The sequence below is a fragment of the Schistocerca serialis genome, chromosome 7, assembly GCF_023864345.2.
Source record: "Schistocerca serialis cubense isolate TAMUIC-IGC-003099 chromosome 7, iqSchSeri2.2, whole genome shotgun sequence".
Taxonomy (NCBI): Eukaryota; Metazoa; Arthropoda; class Insecta; order Orthoptera; family Acrididae; genus Schistocerca; species Schistocerca serialis.
In genome coordinates, this window is record NC_064644.1 from 195,119,064 (window position 1) to 195,140,423 (window position 21,360).

Here is a 21,360-nt window from a genome sequence, read left to right on the forward strand (position 1 = left end):
GCATTACCAAGCAGGGTCCCTTCCTTTTCCGAAATGAACCCGAGTGTCGTTGAAATTCAGACGCCAGCATTAAAGTAATATCATTCCATTTCACTGCTTTAATTTCAAAGTTCAGTTAAGGTATTCATAGCTGGCTACAATATTTAGACTGCACAAGCACAAATTAAGAGTGCGAGTTTTGTTAGCATATTTTAGCTTACCTGTGACTCCAGCTCAGCTTGGTACGTACTAAATTTTACTATTGTTAATTGTTCAGAATCATTTAGTTAAAGTTCAAAGTTAAATCTCTTATTTCTAAATTGCGTAGATTCAAGTAGCTTTTGAAATGATTGTTGAGGTAGCCCAAGACTAACCGTATTTTACTGAATTTCGATGTGCTTCAGAAACAAAGCTCACTATTAATTTCAGTCACTAAATTAACTTTCAATTTTCCGGTTTTATTAATTCTTTTGCTCAATTAAGTCAGAGTGTAGCGAAATTTATTACTTCTGGCAAACTTTCAGTTTTCACACTACACGTGTCAACCTTCAGTTGCCACGTTCTAGTGCTAGTTATATGTGTAATAACCTTTCTTTTTCAGTTACTATAGTAATTGTCCATAGGACTGGCGGCCGTAATTTCCTCCAAATCTCAAATATCTAATTACCGCTAGCTAATTGTTAACGTAACGACCGCACATTTACTTCCTTTATTAATTTTACCCTTTTCTCAAAATTAATTTCCACCAATTTCCTTTCATTTAGATGTAACCCTTTCCTCCCTCTTTACCGACAGATTAACTTCGGTAACGATTGCTTTTCCCAAATTTCCATTAGGTACACGCGGTTTAATTTTTCACTGTCATGAAGGTCGATAAGTGAGGGGGAGGTTACACGTGGCGACCTGGCGACAGGACAATCTTCAAATCTGAGGTCGTTCTGGACACGAATTTTGCATTGTGCAAATCTCGTAACAAAGTACTGGTTACGAACAGACCGTTACGTCAGCGAGAATAAGTAGTGGTTGTAATCCAAATTATATTTGAGATTTGGCATTTACATTGAAAATTATTAAATTGAGTGAAGGCAACAACTACCAAAATTTGGTAGACTTAGATACGGAACAATCGGTCGAACAGTGGGAAACACGCACCGCGGAACCCATTGTTCAGGGGCAGGCGGCTAGCATGAAAGACGCGACCGCCGAAACGCAACAAAGAGCAGAAATGGAATTCCAAACTTTGGAAAATGTTTCGGAATCGGAAGCGAAAATCAAATCTGTACCCCTTGATGACGAATACGGGGGAACATATACAGAGGAACCAGCTACGCAAGTAAAATCGGTAGTTTCCGGGAATTTAACTGATTTATTGAATGTTTTGATTAACGAAATAAAGAGTCAATCGGCAGAAATTAAAGCTCAGGCTGCCAAGCAAGAAGCTCAGTATGAAAAAATTGAACGGAAGCTAGACAATCAGAACAAAGCTATTAATGTTGTTAACAACAATGTTGGAGTTGTTAACACAAAAGTTGATAAAACCAAACAAGAAATTGTTGTAATTAATACCGAAATCGGTAATCTTAAACAGGAAATGATAGGCGTTCAGGCGGAAATTGCGAGCATAAATACTCGTTTTTATTCCGAAATTAGCAGAATCGAGAAAAGTGTAGGAGAAGCAGTTGCTCCGATCATCGAGAATAAGATGACGGAACAAATTCAATTAGTGAAAAAAGAGGATCAAAAGAAGGTGGAAACTTTAAAAGCTTTAGTATCTGAAGTAGATACCAAAGTGACGAAGTAGGCTAATACCTGCGAAGAGAAAAAAAGGGAAGTAGAAACGCTTGCGACAACCACTTGCCAAGTAATTATGAGAGTGTCGGGATTAGAAAAGAAACTTGACGAAAAACAGAGCTATGTGCCAATCTGTGCACATAGTTCGGAATTGTTGACGAAAGAGGAGCGGTTCGACCCCTTGAAAAAAGGCGGTATACACGCGACGGATTTCATTAAAAATTGTGAAAGAGTTTTACCCAGATCATGGACTAATGAGAGAAAAATTAATGTGGTTATTGACGTGTTGGCTGGTGATGCCAAGCGTTGGGGCCTAAACCTCAACATTACGAACCTGGCTTTTGACGAGTTTAAAAATTTGTTTCTGGCTGAATACTGGTCAGAGCAAAAACAACAAAGTGTCTGGCGCGAATTTGTCGTATCGAGGCCTTTCGATGCGAATTCGCGTGGCTCGATGAAGGAGTTTTGTGAGGACTGGATCCGCAAGTTGGATATTTGCGTGATCGCCGCACGGAATCTGAAATAGTCTGGGAACTCTACAGGAAGCTTCCAGATGATACAAAACGCTATGTAGGAAGCAATTACAGGACAATCAATGATTTCCTGGATAGAGTTGAGGACGAGGACAATTGGCGCAATAATCGCGACAGTGGTAGAGGCCGTGGTAACAACAACGGGTACCACAACAACCACAACAACGATAACCATGGGAATAATGCATACCGCAACCATGGCAGCAATAACAATAATGGTTCGGACCGTAATAACAATCGGTACAATGCAAATAATAACAGGAATGACGGAAACCATTATCATACTAACGTGATAAGGGCTTCGCAGAATAGTAATAACGCCAGAGGGTGTGATCAGCCGCCTCAGCAGCATCCGGGGAGCGTATCTGCTGGGACGAGACAGGGAAACCATTAGCCGCGTCGGTGAGGGGCCGACCAGGCGTGGAGAAATTTTGGCGGCCCAATAACAGGAGAAAACCCAGGTGTCGTCGTTATGAAAATTCCGTGTGGAATAATCAACGGCGGGAGAGTGTGCCAGTGTTAGGAGAAAGGAGTGCGCCCACAAGTTGTAGATCAGCTGTAGACACGGCAGTAGAAAATACATTCACTGTCAGTGAGAACAATTTAAGTAGTGTTCCGGAAATCGATTATAAAGTGGCAGCTGTAACACCAACAGCGGAACTGGAGATTGAGTTTAAGAATGATTCGCAAGTGTTGAGAGAAGATCAGATGTCGGATAACACGTCCGTCATCGAGCGAGGGGATGCAGAGAGGGATGAGGTCTGGTTAAGGCAGTTCGGTCGCTTATACGGCGAACTAAGAGATTATAGGGGCCTGTACGGGAGAAGTGTTTGTGGGGAGCGCGGACAGGATTTGCCGTGTCTCGTCCCGCGGGAAGATAGTGTTTGTGAAGTGATAGAAAGTTCTGGCCCTAACCGGCAGACTTTACCAGAAATAGTTGATGTTAATGAGGAGCACGAGCAAGATTCGTCGTGTTTCGTCCCGCAGGAGTTAGATGTTGAAGTAGTAACGGAAAGTTCTCGCCCTGACCGGCAGACTTTACCGAAAGTTGTAGTGGTAGAAGTGGCCGACCCATCCGACGCAAAACTCCAGTTTAAACATTGCGAAAGTATTAAGGAGAAAGATTACGAGAATTTTAGTGATAGCCGGGCACGATTGGTAGAAAATCACGCAGATTACAGCATGTACGAGGTTAGAACTGACGTTATACTGTCGGACGATAGCACTGTGGGTTGCGCAGATCCAGAGGAAGTAATTTCAGATACTACTGGGCACATTCCTCCAGGTAGATTGGCAGATGAGATCAATCTGGCCAAAGAGGAATCAACGAAGGTGACAATTAGTGAATTGATAGCAAAGCAACACTCACTAGTTGACGAGTTACAGGAAAAGGTTTCGGTATTGGAGGCGAAGCTACAGACTAAGCCTCAGGACAAACATGTTGAAATTAACACTGTATGTGAACAGAGGCTGAAAAAGCCGCCAGATAAGCCGGATTCACGATCAAAGCCGGATGGTTTATTCTGGAATGACCTGGATATAGACGAGGATTTATTGTGGGAAAATAAAGAAACAGTCGAGGACAAGTGTAGACAGATAGTGGTGTCTGTTAATATGCACGACCTACAACTAAACGTTTTGATTGATACCGGTGCAGAATTGAGTGCTGTATCTGGGAAAATATTTGAGTTACTGAAAGACAGACCTGGTATCGTAGTTATGCCAGTAACCGGAGTGAAAATTATCGGTGCTACTGGGAAGGCCAGTAAACCGGTCACAAAACAGATTTTTGTCAACTTCGAGATATGTGGGGTACGATTTGAACAAGAGTTTGTCGTCGTGCCAGACTTAACTACGGAAGTAATTATCGGGTTAGATTGGCTATTAAAGTACCATGCAGTGATTAATTGCGAAAGCAAAACTTTGACATGTACGTCACAAGATAAAACAATAGTAGTTAGTTTTGACGAGGCAGGAGATGGTGTGCATAGGCAATACCAGCCTATACACATTGTTAACTAGCCGGATGCCATTGACGTAGGTATGAATTTGAACTGCCGTAACATGAGGAATTTCGGCATTGACAAAAGTGTAGAAAGTGAATTGGAAAGTATTGTAGACGGTGTGTCAAACGTAACACACGAACAAAGGCGAGGCCTCTATGAAGTAATAATGAGGAATAAGAGAGTGATTTCAGACAAACCGGGACTTATGGAAGAGATAATCAAATTCCCTCCAAGGATTGACATTAGTATTGGTGTGAAAAAAGATCGTTTGCGAGAAATAATAAAGCTAAAAGCCGATGCTCGCATACGTCGTCATGACTCTAAAGCGCGTTTTGCTAAGTTTGCAATTGGAGACTTAGTACTTGTAAAAGCTCATGAGAAATCGAGTGAGATAGACAATGAAATCTCTAAATTTAAGTTTGTTTATAATGGACCATATAAAGTCATTGGTATACCTCACACAAATGCTTATTGCTTAGAGTATCCACGCTCTGGAAAACTATTAAATATATGGAACATTGTAGACCAATGATTGATTAATACCACTGAATGCGTAATTTGTACAGTATGTAAATATAGAGTGTAAGATTTGAGGATTTGCTAGATTGCCATGCCTTTGCCTGACCAAGAGAACATTAAAGAAGTTGTAATTAATAAGTAATTAATTTTGATTAAATGATTTAAGAGTAACTGATTAATAATCAGTTGAAAAATCCAAGCTGCTAGTTTAAGTTTTCAGCTGAGTCACAGTACATTAAGGAATGTAAATATGATTTTGTAACTAGCTGTAAGATTTCATAAATATGTGATTTACTAGTCATTGCCGATGTACTTAGACGCTGTTTTAAGTTTCAGGCTAGTACATGCGTATGATGATGGACAGTGTTGAGTTATCCACTGTGATAGTGTTAATGGACTCCTTGAGATTACTCGGGAGTGAGTTTTTCCGAAAGAATTCAGTGAAACGGACGTTCTGGAAGTGCCGTTACAAGGGCGAGTGAGATCAAGCGTGCCGCACAGGCGGGCGCAACAATACTGGCGAGGCGGGGTCGCTCTCGGCTCTTGTGCCGCTGTCGGCATTCTTTGTATTTGCGTGTACGGAAGGCGGAGTAGTTTTTCTTCCCGGGCAGCAGATGTGAAAGAATTCTGCTGACAATATTTATGTTTTTTTCGATCTGCTGAGTATTATTTTCTTGTTTAGCGTTAAGTGGACTCTCATGGCGAGAATATTAATTATGAAAAGGTTATATAAAATGTGTATTCTATGTAATTAATTATTAATTTGCGTATTTTGATATACCTGTTATTTTATGACCATGTACTCTGGTTAATTTTGTAAATAGAATTCCATTTCTTGATACTGTTAGGAATTTTGACGATTTTAGAATAGCTAAACCGTTTTCTATGTTTTCTATGAATTTTAATATGTTGTCAACCTGTTTTATTTTGTGCAAGATGACAGAGTGGAATAAGATTACGAGTGTCTCCACTCAATTGTTATGGTCTATAAATTGGTTTATGGTTAATTCGCCTAATGCTAAATTTTCTTGATGTTTTGAGCATATGTATTTCCGCTGTTTTTTTTCCTTTTTGGGACATTTTCTGAGTCTGTTTACGTTACACGAACATCCTCAGACAATGTGGGGCACGTGTAACGCCGGAAATGCATATCCTCCTATTTCCATCTATAGTACCATAAATTTTTTTCTTTATTTTGTTACCTGAAGATATGACATTTCTGTGTCTTTATATATTGTAATTGTTTTACTATTTGTATATATATATTTATGCATTTATGTCGATGTGTAATTGGTTTGTTTTGTAAATATTATTTGTATTTTTACGCTGGGTCTTGCCTAGGGAAAACTTTGCTATCGAATGACTACATCGATAGGTCGTGTGGAGAACCAAAGTGTTTAGGATCTTTGGTAGTGTTAACTGGAAGATGCTAAGTTCACCGGACTTGGATACGATGTGACGTCATTATGACGGATACACGCTACATCGAAAACGATAGAAACCGTGTATCGACTATTCGACTTTTGTGTATTGTACTGTGTTTGTGTCCTGTGCGTTGTTTTTCGTTTGCTCGTCTCTAATTATGTGTTCAGCATTCGAGAGACTAATGAGAGAAAATCTGAAAGAGTTCAGCAACGATGACAACGGGCAATTGCGTGGTTATTGTGAATCTCAAGCAGAAATTGATGTACTTCTGACCCAACTGAAGTGCGTCGGTTATTCGTACTCGGTGAGAAGAAGCACTCAGCAGCCAAAATCTTTAGATGTGTCAAGACACTAACCTTTGGTTAAGATTACATTGAGAAATCTACTTCCCCTCATATTTCATCTCCGGTCGACGATTTTTCTTCAACAATGCCTCATATTTTTCTTTTTAAGTTCGAAATTCAATCATTCTACACACCAGTCATTACTGGACACTAAGGTACCTGTCTCTGCGGTCCGAGTGTAAAATTACTTGGAATTATGGTTGATAAAAGAGTATCTTGAGATGGACATATAAATTACTTAGCTAACAGACTTGCACAAGTTCTCTTTCAGCTGTATAAATTAAGAAAAAAAAGTCAGCAAGAGTATGCTGCTACAATGTAATATGTACTGACAAGACCAATTGTATGAAACCATACTAAAATATTGATAATAAATAAATATTATTTTCGGCGTAAGCGTTCAACACAACAATCACACAATCAAATCTGGTCGGGACATAAGAAGAGTTCACTTTTTTACGAAACATATTGTCTGTGGTGTTTTCAAGGCCACAGTCAGGAATATTTCTATTAATATCCAGCTCTTTTATTTTGGCGAAATACATATCCGCTGCCACACTGAGCTGTTATCAGAATCGCACGTGTCAAAACAAACCACTAGCTGACGACAGTTTAGAATCTCGAACGTTCGTAAAAGTCGATAGGTGTGTTAATCGACTAAAGCGTATATACGTCATAATGACGTCACATCATATCCAGGTTGGGTGAACTTAGCATCCTCCGTGTTAACTCTGTCGCGTGTAGCGCGGGCAGAGGGAGAGTCTGGCTGGGGTAGTGCAGTGGAGCAGGTGTGTTGTGTGACGCTCCAGCGAGTTGCCGCGCTTTTGGGGTTTGGCACCATGTAATTGCGCTCTACTTGCTATGATAGTTTCGGACATGGTGTCGCCGACGGGAAGCGTTAGCTGGCACACATCAAGAGCCCGTTTCGGCTGGAGACCGTGTCGAGAAGAAGGCGCGCCAACATCCAGATTCTGCAACAGCGACGGCCGACAATGAGTGACTGTCGCCACCTCCTCGATCGACAGCTTCAAACCTTCAATCAACCAACAAGGAAGACTGGAAGCACGTAAAGTTTTAGAACTGTATGGCAGACCTCAGCTTTTAAAATTGTTGCATCACAAAATTACAGCAACTTAGCATGAACCTTTGTTGCTCATTGTCCCAATTGCATTACCAAGCAGGGTCCCTTCCTTTTCCGAAATGAACCCGAGTGTCGTTGAAATTCAGACGCCAGCATTAAAGTAATATCATTCTCTTTCACTGCTTTAATTTCAAAGTTCAGTTAAGGTATTCATAGCTGGCTACAATATTTAGACTGCACAAGCACAAATTAAGAGTGCGAGATTTGTTAGCATATTTTAGCTTACCTGTGACTCCAGCTCAGCTTGGTACGTACTAAATTTTACTATTGTTAATTGTTCAGAATCATTTAGTTAAAGTTCAAATTTAAATCTCTTATTTCTAAATTGCGTAGATTCAAGTAGCTTTTGAAATGATTGTTGAGGTAGCCCAAGACTAACCGTATTTTACTGAATTTCGATGTGCTTCAGAAACAAAGCTCACTATTAATTTCAGTCACTAAATTAACTTTCAATTTTCCGGTTTTATCAATTCTTTTGCTAAATTTAGTCAGAGTGTAGCGAAATTTATTACTTCTGACAAACTTTCAGTTTTCACACTACACGTGTCAACCTTCAGTTGCCACGCTTCTAGTGCTAGTTATATGTGTAATAACCTTTCTTTTTCAGTTACTATAGTAATTGTCCATAGGACTGGCGACCTTAATTTCCCCCAAATCTCAAATATCTAATTACCGACAGCTAATTGTTAACGTAATGGCCGCACATTTACTTCCTTTATTAATTTTACCCTTTTCTGAAAATTAATTTCCACCAATTTCATTTGCATTTTTCCTTTCATTTAGATGTAACCCTTTCCTCCCTCTTTACCGACAGATTAACTTCGATGACGATTGCTTTTCCCAAATTTCCATTAGGTACACGCGGTTTAATTTTTCACTGTCATTAAGGTCGATAAGTGAGTGGGAGGCTACAAGCTCTTTGGTCAGGGAGAGATTCGGTAATTGAGTATTGTGTACTGCTGTGATGTAATTTTCGGCTGTTGGCAAGCTGACCGCCGGATGGGAGTCGGCAGGAGGAACGAAAGTGGAGTTAATTTGGTATGATCATTTAGTGACGCCAGGCATCAGAGTCAGTATCCTTGGTTTGATTGGGTTAATGTTATCCCCTTCTGTGGAAATTAAATTTGCAATGCACTTGGTGAACCCTCAATAATCCGACAGAATCTCGGAGGCAGTTCAGAAACATTTTCTACTTGTTGTTTCTGTCGTCAATCCCAAGGCATTACACATATATTCGATATGTAATTCGAAATACTTTTGATAATATTTTATCCATGTTGGATCTTGTGAACTCCGCGGCCGTTAATGACAGTTGCTGAATGATGCAACCAGCCACAAATACTTTTTAAATGTTTTATTTCAGTGCCGTAACCGGTTTCGGGCTACCATGCCCATCTTCAGATAGCTAATATTTTTTGTTACATAGATATTTGATCAACAGCATGTCGTCTGCTCCACACTGCACAAGAATATTTGAGTATTACTTTTGTTTCTCTTAAACACTGCAGAATCCTGTAAGATATAGTTACTGAAACAGACAACACAAAACTCAAGAGCAATGCAACAGTCCTTAGACAGATGCAAATGTACTGCAAAGTGGTTGCCACCGTTGCGGTGTAACTTGTGTTAAGGGGTTTTATATTGTGAATTATATTGGATTGGTTTTCTATTCTTTGACCGAGCGATGTGGCGCAGTGGTTAGCACAATGGACTCACATTCGGGAGGACGGCGGTTCAAACTCGCGTCCAGTGGTACTGATTTAGGTTTTCCGTGATTTCCTTAAATCGCTTCTGGCGAATGCCAGGGTGGTCACTTTGAAAGGGCACGACCGACTTCCTTCCCCATCCTTCCCTAATCCGATGGGACCGATGACCTCGCTGTTTGGTCCCCTCCCCCAAATCAACCAAGCAACCAACCAATCCTATTCTTTAACATCGTGTGTGTCTGTACTGTAATCCTGAACAATGCAAATGGTGTGCTTACGTAAACTCTACCTGATAAAAGTGCCGCCAAATCTCTGAAATTAAATAACTGTGCTGAAATTCACTTTCACCAAAAACTATTAGAAGACTTTAGACTTTTGAGTCGTTGGCCTAGTCTTGGCCTTTTCCTCATACTTTTCAATGAACTTAGAACCGCATCACGTGTAAATAATTCAGTCTTGCATTCCAGTTTTAATGATAACATGAAACGTGAATGATTTTAGGATTCGAAGGGTGCTGTAGTTAGTTTTATCCTGATTACAACCTTCTCTATGTTTTCAGTACTATATTTTTTTTGTATCTAACATTTATTTCTGCATGTGGGAGTGGTTTCTGGAGCTACGTGTGAGATCCTCTTAACTCGCGTTTCTCATGGGTCTGATATAGGTGTACCTTCGTAACATCCTTTCGGCAGGCGACCTCCGCGCCAGACGCGAAGAGCCTGGCGCTCACCGAACCATGGCTAAGCCGCTTATACGGAAAACAAAAGTGGACCTGTGGTCCCAGTTTCCGCAAAATGCGGTCCACACAATAGTGTGCCTGAGCAGAAGGACAGGGCGAGGGCGAGCCATTCCCATTACCCAAAGCAAGAGTGGAGTGGGTGAGAGCTGACCTGAAGAGCAAACATTCTGCTCGAAGGCCGCGGAACACAGCTCGCTAGTCGAAATAATATCGTCTCGAGAATACTCTGGGGAGTACAGACTCAGAGCCTTCCGTGCGAACGTACACCTTTAAAACTTCCCGTTTCTGTTTCCAAATATCTTACGATCAGGGCACCGACCGCCATAGGGAATCGAGCCAGCCGGCCGGTTGCTGACTGGTTGGTTCACAGTTACCATTCTGGTGGGGGGCTTAAGTTCATTATAATTTGCTGTAACTGGAAGAGCGTTTCAGGGCAGGCCTAGGAATGGCCTAGAGCAGGGCCGGCCAGAAATTTTGCACGCGTGCGGTGCTCTTGCACATGTGCAGCTTCCGGGTCACAGCGTGGACGCCGCATCCGTCAGCGTTCATGTAGTGCATGTTTCTACGCACAGATGTCGTTACTCTGTTACAAAAAGTGCGTTATCGACACCTCGTATGTATATCACAACCTGGGCTGTATCTGTAAGATCTGTTGCTTCATCGAGCGCAACAGAGAAAGCAATAAAGTATTTAGCCTTATTTATTAGCTGCTTGTGCAGATCGCCGGCCATAGCACTGATACGTCTTGTCACTGTTTGTTTGGATAGACTGATTTCTTGAAACCTGCTAACGTTCGTGTGACACACAAGTTCTGCAGCATCAATCAGACACCCTTTCACAAACTCCCCTTCGGAAAAGGGTTTCCCAGATTGTGCAATTCTTAGTGCGATTTTAGAACTTGCTCGCAGTGAAGATTTAGTGTGGTTGTCATTCTGGAAAACTGAAAACAGTATATTGTACAGCGTACAGTAAAACAGACATAAATCTAACACAAGAAACTAAGAGTTCAAGAAGAATCAGTTGCTTTGACGTACAGTAAAATCGAGTTGATGTGTCTCATCCATTTTCTCAAGGACATTTAATTTTGCTTGCCGTTCTTCACTGTTGAGTACACTACACTCGTCTTTGTAATATGTATTGTAATGTCTTTCAATTGAAAACTTACTCTGGACGCCTATTATTCGGCGGCACAGCAAATACTATGAGTTTTCACCTACGTCTACAAAAAAGAATTGCAGTTCCCAGTCATTTTTAAACGACTGAGAACATAGATCTCCCGTCCTTTGCTTTTTCACAGTACTTGCCATTTCTCAGTACTTCTCTGTTAAGGTTACTGTCACCAGGGGTAAACGAGACTGGATATGTTGCGCTCTTGCTTGTACCACAGGGAAGTTGAGCCACCGCCGTTCATTTAGTACACATGTCTAATAACAGATGTCGCTGTCGCTCGCTGTCGCACACGTGCGCACATATGCAGCACTTCCGCACGTCTGCACACTGTGCAGCGTTTGGCCGGCCCTGGCCTAGAGGGAGAGACGTGAGCACTGCTCTAAAGTTTAGATGGGAAGACAGATAGGTGAGGTCTGGCCACACTTATTCTGGGAGGGTGATCTACAGTTCACAAGACTTTGTACAAACATGACGCCATTTTGACGCCACACACTCTTACAGATTTTCGTTAACATTCGATGGAGGTTGGTTGGGCAACATTATTTTGGATTCCGTAGTTTTGTATCGTGTTACGCAAGTATGCCGTTCCAGGACAATGGAGCATTGTCGATTTTATAAAAACACGTCATTCTTGGCACAATTTGTTATATTAAACGTCACATAATGACGTATTGGCCGTTAAAGCCTTCATTATTGTAAGTTACAGTACAGGAAACAAAAGATCTCTAGTTCATCGTAGTGCAATGGTCATAAGCGTTGACTGTCGGAGTGTAGTGTAGCTTTGCAGCACGTTCGTATCCTGTCATATCTAAACAGTTTTTTTTACCTTCACGTGTCTAAAATGTTATGGGACTACCTTATTCAGTTAACAGAAGTACGCTCTATAATATTTGATGTTATGTCAACATAATAGCCTCTCTCTCAGAATGAATTGTTATTGTCAATAACTTACAAATTAAACATAAAACGCACAAATAAGACTAAATATTTAAAACACATTGACCATCTGGTAAAACAAACTACCACTCAGAATAAAAAATACAGAAAAGCCTGACACGTTTGCAAAAGAACTGAAAGGCAACTTAGTCTCAGCCGTCTATAAAGTATAAAAGAAAATTTACGAGCTAATTCTATTAGGACACTCCCTTGACAGACAAAAATGTCTTCAATTAAAGCACCTCTTCAGCCACCATTAAGACGTTTTTCGTAATTTTGTTACAACGAATTTTACCAATATCGAGGCGTTACCGAGAGATCCTCAACGTTCTACTGTTTTGAAACAGCATTTATTCGTTGGACATAAATAAGTTAATGGTTTAATTCGTCTGCTGTAATGGCTACCCATCCTTTCTAATTACAAACCATCTCGTGAAACTGGTTTTTCACAGTTTCTAAAAGTAAGCTTATTTTGTTGAGACACCTTGTTGAATACCGTTGAATGTACGCAGTATTAGATTTAGCGCATGCTGGCTTCAGCTTTTCTTTCTGTTTTGTAAATCAGCAATTCGTCTTATTTTCCGTATCAAAAAAAGTACGTTTTCAGTAAGTTTCATAGTTAATTCTTGTCAACAAAATTTTATTTCTCCCTTATCCACAGTCTAGTGTACATGAATGCATTACTTTACGTAGTTATAAACGACGTAACTTCGAGGTTAACGTATCCAGCAGTAAAGAAAAGGCATATTCTCCAGTTCCCTCTCCTTGAGGTGAACGTTACTGTTTTGGACGTCATTTTCGACTCGTGTGTTGTGAACCGAACGACAGACAGCTCTTTCCGTCTTCGATACAACGGGTGACATCAGAGTGACGTCACGTTTACACGAAGTGTTATGAACTGTAGGTTGCCCATTCCGGGACGGCAAGTGGCCTGACCATTTGAGTTTTGCGTCTTATAGTTTTTCTCTCGGAACGGCATCTGTTATGACGGAGCGCTGAGTCTACAAGCACCACCGCTGTAGGGGAGCCCTGCTCACGACTAGAAAATGCTCAGAGCCGCATTGTCGGTCGCCACGTACGCAATCCGACGGTGGTAAGGACGGCAATGCAACGCAAGAGACTGGCACCGAAGCGTGGAAGAGTTTGGAAACGGACTTTTTATTAGAACGCTTAAATTCACGGGGATTCCTAGTATCCGTGCAGTGCGCAAGTTCAGAGCGCAGCACGTGCATTATTATTCCCTTTCTCTTCTTGTGAGGGTACCTTATCGAATCACTCACATTATTAATAAAGGGCGGAGATGGCCGCGAAGATATTGATGCTAAATGTAGGTGAATTTCTTTTTCCCTAATATTCTAATTGTGCGTTTTCCCTCTGTTTTGTTTTTGTACTCAAAAATTTATCAATTTATGAATTTTAATGTAGTGCCATATTTTTAGTGACCGACATTCGGATACTAATTGTCCAGCGACTTTCTCTGGTGGCGACACTGTGCTATTCTGTATTAATTCACTTTTGTGCCAGTCAGATAATTAATTTATTGAATAAATTGTGTCTCGCCAGATCTATGAATTTCGTTTGGTGACTGGAAGGAGAACCTTTTTACATTGACTGCAACAGGTTCATTCATCAAAAACAAGCGATTACGGCCACTATCAAATCGTGCAAGAGAGAAGGCGTTCCCTTTATGCGCACAGTTAGTTCACTAAGATGATATGCTACTTTCATGGGGGCTCCCTGTAGCGCTTGATCTGGCTTGCTAGGGAAAAGAGCAAGTTATCTTATCAGCCCAGGAGCCACTCGTAGGGCCGATGGTCAGTTCGCAAAACACCAGCTTCTTGCAAACTCTAAACTAAATAAACTATCGTGTGAAATACTGTACTGTATAGTGCTACAATGCGTTAATTATTAACATCGCTGTTGTGTGCTTTTTTTTCATGAAGTAACCTCAGCAGATGGGCTGTTCTTCAACGTGACTGCCATGATTAAATTGTAAATTGAAAGTCATTAACTTCATTTCATAATTATTCTTCATTTCATTAGGTTCATTAATTCTGATTTTGAGGCATATATATAGCTGCAGAATGTGAACACGAAAATGCCTTTAATATAGCGTATGTGTGTGTGAGGTTGACACATTACATACTCATACTGCTTAGTATTTTTCTAGTATTTTTCGCGTAGACTTACATGACTGTTCTCGAATAAGATTTCAAAACACTTAAGGCGGAAGCGACCACCTCCCCCTCCTCTTCCCTCGTCTTCAGCATCTCGCGAATAGCAGGGCTCTGGTTGTCACTCCACTGCACGCTAGGGCACTTCGCGCTTGAGCCTTAAGTGGCTCCAGTGGTTCAAAATGGCTCTGAGCACTACGGGACTTTACATCTGAGATCATCAGTCCCCTATACTTAGAACTACCTAAACCTAACTAACCTAAGGACATCACACACATCCATGCCCGAGGCAGGATTCGAACCTGCGACCGTAGCAGCAGCGCGGTTCCGGACTGAAGCGCCTAGAACCGCTCGACTACAAAGGCCGGCTGGCTGCAGTGGACCGGAGCGAGTGACAAGCAACCGGTGCAGGCGCAAGTTTAAAAGCTGTACTTTTACGAGGGCAGTTCAATATGTAATGCAACACATTTTTTTTTCTGAAACAGGGGTTGTTTTATTCAGCATTGAAATACACCAGGTTATTCCCCAATCTTTGAGCTATACAACACTATTTTTCAACGTAATCTCCATTCAATGCTACGGCCTTACGCCACCTTGAAATGAGGGCCTGTATGCCTGCACGGTACCATTCCACTGGTCGATGTCGGAGCCAACGTCGTACTGCATCAATAACTTCTTCATCATCCGCGTAGTGCCTCCCACGGATTGCGTCCTTCATTGGGCCAAACATATGGAAATCCGACGGTGCGAGATCGGGGCTGTAGGGTGCATGAGGAAGAACAGTCCACTGAAGTTTTGTGAGCTCCTCTCGGGTGCAAAGACTTGTGTGAGGTCTTGCGTTGTCATGAAAAAGGAGAAGTTCGTTCAGATTTTTGTGCCTACGAACACGCTGAAGTCGTTTCTTCAATTTCTGAAGAGTAGCACAATACACTTCAGAGTTGATCGTTTGACCATGGGGAAGGACATCGAACAGAATAACCCCTTCAGCGTCCCAGAAGACTGTAACCATGACTTTACCGGCTGAGGGTATGGCTTTAAACTTTTTCTTGGTAGGGGAGTGGGTGTGGCGCCACTCCATTGATTGCCGTTTTGTTTCAGGTTCGAAGTGATGAACCCATGTTTCATCGCCTGTAACAATCTTTGACAAGAAATTGTCACCCTCAGCCACATGACGAGCAAGCAATTCCGCACAGATGGTTCTCCTTTGCTCTTTATGGTGTTCGGTTTGACAACGAGGGACCCAGCGGGAACAAACCTTTGAATATCCCAACTGGTGAACAATTGTGACAGCACTACCAGCAGAGATGTCAAGTTGAGCACTGAGTTGTTTGATGGTGATCTGTCGATCATCTCGAACGAGTGTGTTCGCACGCTACGCCATTGCAGGAGTCACAGCTGTGCACGGCCGGCCCGCACGCGGGAGATCAGACAGTCTTGCTTGACCTTGCGGCGGTGATGACACACGCTTTGCCCAACGACTCACCGTGCTTTTGTCCACTGCCAGATCACCGTAGACATTCTGCAAGCGCCTATGAATATCTGAGATGCCCTGGTTTTCCGCCAAAAGAAACTCGATCACTGCCCGTTGTTTGCAACGCACATCCGTTACAGACGCCATTTTAACAGCTCCGTACAGCGCTGCCACCTGTCGGAAGTCAATGAAACTATACGAGACGAAGCGGGATTGTTTGAAAATATTCCACAAGAAATTCCCGGTTTTTTCAACCAAAATTGACCGAGAAAAAAAATGTGTTGCATTACTTATTGAACTGCCCTCGTAAAAAGCCGCCTCTTATAGCCGCGTCCACATGTTGCTATGGCTGCTTCGACTATACTACAGTAGTTTCGCTGGGAAGCCCTTACAGATTCCCCATACAGACCCGATTTCTCCCAACGCTATTTCATATTTTTGGAGCCCTAAAAAAAGACGTTCGTGGCCGTCGATTTGCTTCGGAGGAGAAGGTGCACACCTGGGTACGATCGTGATACCTTAGGCAACCACAAACATTTTTCCATGAAGGCACTGACCGTCTGTTTCAAATTGATAAATGTATCAACAGTTATGGCGATTACTTTCGAAATAATAAACAGTTTAGCTAAGTTTGTTATCTGTCTCGTTCTCGTCTGACTGCCCGTTTTACTAAGATTTTCTCCATTGTCTGACACCTAGATCAAGTCTACGGACATGCAACAGAGCATCAAGAACACAATGTAAGTCGGCTGTTTAGGGTTTTATGTTGGGTATGTCACGTAGTGTTCTGTATGAAAATCGTTGACCGCGCTGTGGGCAGTCTGTGGCTGGTTGGACTCATTGTTGGAATATTCGCTAGTGTAGTGTTGGGCGGTTGGATGTGAACAGCGCGTAGCGATGGGCAGTTGGAGGTGAGCCGCCAGCAGTGGTGGATGTGGAGAGAGAGATGCCCGAGTTTTGAGAGGTTACTATAAGCGGACGATCTGGACATGTGTCCGCCAGAAAAAGGAAATTTGTAAAGATGTATGTCATGAATTGATATATATATATATATATATATATATATATATATATATATATATATATATATATATAATGACTTTCGAACGTTGTTAAGGCAAATATATGGTTTGTTCTCTATCAAAATCTTTCATTTGCTAACTATGCCTATCAGTAGTTAGTGCCTTCAGTAGTTTGAATCTTTTATTTAGCTGGCAGTATTGGCGCTCGCTGTATTGTAGTAGTTCGAGTAACGAAGATTTTTGTGAGGTAAGTGATTCATGAAAAGTATAGATTATTGTTAGTCAGGAATTATTGAAAGTCAGATTGCTTTGCGCTAAAAAAAATTTGTGTGTCAGTTCAGTGATGACCAGATTGAGTAAAGAGAGAAATGTCTGAGTACATTCAGTTTTGCTCAGCTGTTTGAAAAGCAAATAACGTAGAAGTTTACCAGCACAGTCATTCTTAATTTTCAAAGGGGACGATACATAAATAGTGTTGAAAACGCGTTTTGTGGAAAAGATGCCACGTAAAACGTTTTCCATTTCCGCTCTATTCATGAATAAGGAAGTTCGCTTACCTTCACAGTCAGTTGCTGAATGTTTGTTTACCTCACTAGTCCTAACTTACATAACGTTATAGCGAGGAACAATGGAGGATCTATAATGAAGGATTTAGGAGGGCTATTCTGAAAATAAGGTCTGATGTGGTGCGAAATGTAAACCACAGTGAAAATCCGATGAAGCTTTGCTCAGACGTGTTGGGCAGTGTCTCTAGTATGCCCGTCGATCGCGTCACCTCCGCTCTTTTCAGTTCTGAGCGAACAGTGAGCACGTTAAGATGCTTAGAACAAGTGTCTCCCGCCAAGTATGAAGGCCTGGTGTGAGATTTCGCCTGATGTCGTGCTGCCCACATAACATAACTGTCAAAAGTTTGTAAGTTGGCTGTTCAGGTTTTTATGTTGGTGACGCCACGTAGTTCTCTGTATGAAAATGGCTGTGTGCAGTCTGTGGCTGGTTGACCTGATTGTTCGAATATTCGCTAGTGTTGGGCAATTGGATGTGAGCCGCCAGCAGTGGTGGATGTGGAGAGAGAGATGCCAGAGTTTTGAGAGGTTACTATGAGCGGACGATCTGGACGTGTGTCCGTCAGAAAAAGGAAATTTGTTTAATTGGATGTCACAAATATATATATAATGACTTTTGAACGCTATTAAGGTAAATACATTGTTTGTTCTCTATCAAAATCTCTCATTTGCTAACTATGCCTATCAGTAATTAGTGCCTTCAGTAGTTAGAAACTTTTAATAAGCTGGCAGTATTGGCGCTCGCTGCATTGCAGTAGTTCGTGTCACGAAGATTTTTGTGAGGCAAGTGATTCATGAAAGGTATAAGTTATTGTTAGTCAGGGCCATTCTTTTATAAGGATTATTGAAAGTCAGATTGCGCTGCACTCAAATATTGTGTGTCAGTTTAGTGATGATCAGAATAAGTAAAGAGAAAACTGTCTGAGTACTTGAGTTTTGTTCAGCTGTTTGAAAATCAAATAACGTAAGAGTTTTACCAGCACATTCATTCTTTACATACAAAGGAGAAGCTTTAAGTTTCCTTCTGCATGACAATTCTCGGCCGTACTCTGAAGGGGCAATGCAGATGCTCCTGCAGCGTTTTCGATGGGAAGTGTTTGATCAACCACAATGGAGCCCGCGATTGACTCTCCCTGAGTTTCATTGGCAGGAAGCACAGGCGACTTCCTTCTACGACGAGGGCATTGGAAAGTTGGTACAACGCTACGGCAAATGTTTAAATCGGGGCGGCGACTTTATACAGAAGCAGCTGCAAGGGATAGCTAATTGTTGCAAATAAAACATTTTTGATTTTCACGGTGGTTTCCATTTTGCGACCGATCGGACCTTACTTTCCGAATAGACCTCGTGTTTAGTCAGCGGTTTCGAATATGTTCCTTGGAATGTGGTAGTGAAGGGAAAAAGTCAGTAACGTAAGTGGCAACTATAATCGTGTTCTTGTATTAACCTACACTTAATGAGTGAAGGTGAAACATCAGGAATGTGCCGTCAGTGGCTGAAAATGTGTTCTCACACTCGCCAATAATAGCAAATAAAATTAAAGTTCAAGAAAATACTGTCAGTTGCAGTCTGTATGGGTTTCACATTCGTTCTCACCTAACAATGACCACAATGCAAAAGAGTGTTTAAGGACCTATTCAGTCAGTTGCTGAGATTGTACTTCTCACGTTAGTCTTCACTCACCCCTATGTTAGTAGTAGTGTGCGGACATGTTTCGTTAATATTAACTTACCATCCTCGTTCCATGCCCCTTCTACCTGGTAGGCAGCTGTTGCGCAACCGAAAAGAAATCCATCCGGAAACGTGTTAGCTGGAGTCTGTGCAGAACCCACAGCTAATACGGCTGCGAAGAGCACATGCACCAACATTGTCAGGGAAGCCGTTGCGAACTCAGGTGGGACCGATAGCCATCGGACTGAATTCGTGCTTCAGGAAGATAAGGTGGTGTTTACTTCTCGTAATCTGCCAGCACTCCAATTAGTGAAAGATTTTGATTAGATTTACGTAATGGACATTTTCGCGAGGTTGCATATGTAGCTAGAATAATGAAAGGAGAAGAAGATTACACTGTCTATACCGATTTTCCATTGGCAGTACTATCTTCCATGTCTAAAGCAGAATAGATTTCGGAGACGAGGATCTTGGGAAACACGTCGCGGTGTCTGTACTTACGAGATATCAGCTAACAGGTGAATGTCGTTGTCCATGACTTTGGCGTCTTTTGATTGGCGCTATCTCTTAATCGATAACGTATGTGCCTGTGAAATGTCCGATACGCCAATAGATCGATGATTTATTGTCTATCAGAATCCAATGTGATGTTCTGGTCGGATACAATCATAGGAAACAGAAGTAATACCGTGTATGGTGTGGTGAACTATACAACAGTAGTTTTTTTTTTTTTCCTTTATACACGGTGTTTCACAATTCATGTTAAACTGCGAACCGCAGCCACGCCGGCCGTCTCACATATCCCAATAGGTCGGGAGAGAGACCCGCACACGAGGTTGGCTCAGGTAATGCACAGACTAGAAGTCACACTAATCGATGAACGAAGTGTCAGGCGGCGGCAACCCTTTGCGTGGTTATGCAGTCAGGTAAGATGTGGTAGGAAGCACTAGTGGTCTGCTGGTACAAACATCAGATGTGGTGTCCCTACTCTGGTTACAGTGCTACATATTAGTGGCGGGTGTAACATATCATAAAAAACATCGCTAATAAAGACCTAATGATTCCACAAAGCTTAAAAAGCTATAAAACATGCATCTGCTAACAACTTCAAGCATATGCATGGTGCTAGAAACTGCATTTCATTGGAACAGCCAAGACAAAACATCTGCTTCCCATAGCGTCTGGAGGCCATTGGCCCAGCCCACAGACAACTGGCGAGGATACCAGCGCCCCAAGCGACACTACTGACTGGTTATCACACCACAAAAAGTGACATGATCCATCCTCACATGTATAGACAGACGAAGGCAAACCAATTAATTAAACTTCAAAAACACTCTCCATATATTGGTAGTTTGTGTGTAGGGATGTTTGAGAACACAAGCACCCTCCTCCATGCGTTACCTGTAACCCATGCTATCATGAAGTCAGCCAAACACATACCGAGCAGTAGTTTGCTATTCAGCAACTCAGAGGATGCCTCAAGTGTCACCACCTGGACAGTTCAGTGACTGTGGAGCAGAAGATGCCGTCCATTGATATTTGATACCTGGGAAACCATCTCCACTTTCTTTTAAGTGGCTACTAAGCCATGGCTTCCAGTCGGCTGCTGGCCATAGATACTGTGACACAAACTGGTGAAGCCTGGATGCATCATTTTAATTGAAATTCCACTCCTGACGTAGACTTCCCTATTTTAAAAAATCCACTTTATGCAGTCTGAAACAGGGATGTTGCTCCCGAAATGGAATTTTCACTCTGCAGTGGAGTGTGCGCTGATGTGAAACTTCCTGGCAGATTAAAACTGCTTGCTGGGCCGAGACTCAAACTCGGTAACTTCGCCTTTCGTGGACAAGTGCTCTACCTACTGAGCTAGCCAAACACCAGTCCTCATAGCTTTACTTCCACCAGGACCTTGTACCCCACATTCCAAACTTCTCAGAAGCTCTCTTGCGAAACTTGCAGAACTAGCAATCCTGGAAGTAAGGATATTGCAGAGACATGTCTTAGCCTCAGCCAGCGTTATGTGAGGGTCCTGAGTTTGAGGTTCATATCAGCGCACGCTCCACTGCAGAGTGAAAATTTCATTCTGGAAACATTCCCCATGCTGTGGCTACACCATTCCTCTGCAATATTCTTTTTTCCAGGAGTGCTAGTTCTGCAAGTTTTG

At 41.9% G+C, this 21,360-nt stretch overlaps 1 protein-coding gene across 1 annotated transcript in view; it reads right to left on the reverse strand.

Annotated features, from left to right (window-relative positions):
• LOC126412968 (myrosinase 1-like) overlaps positions 1-19,387 on the reverse strand; it is a 91,104-nt gene extending 71,717 nt beyond the window's left edge. Inside the window, exon 1 of the mRNA XM_050082860.1 lies at positions 19,252-19,387. Within this exon, the coding sequence (XP_049938817.1) occupies positions 19,252-19,387 (136 nt within the window). The remainder of the gene's footprint in view (positions 1-19,251) is intronic.
• Positions 19,388-21,360: the final 1,973 nt, after the last annotated feature.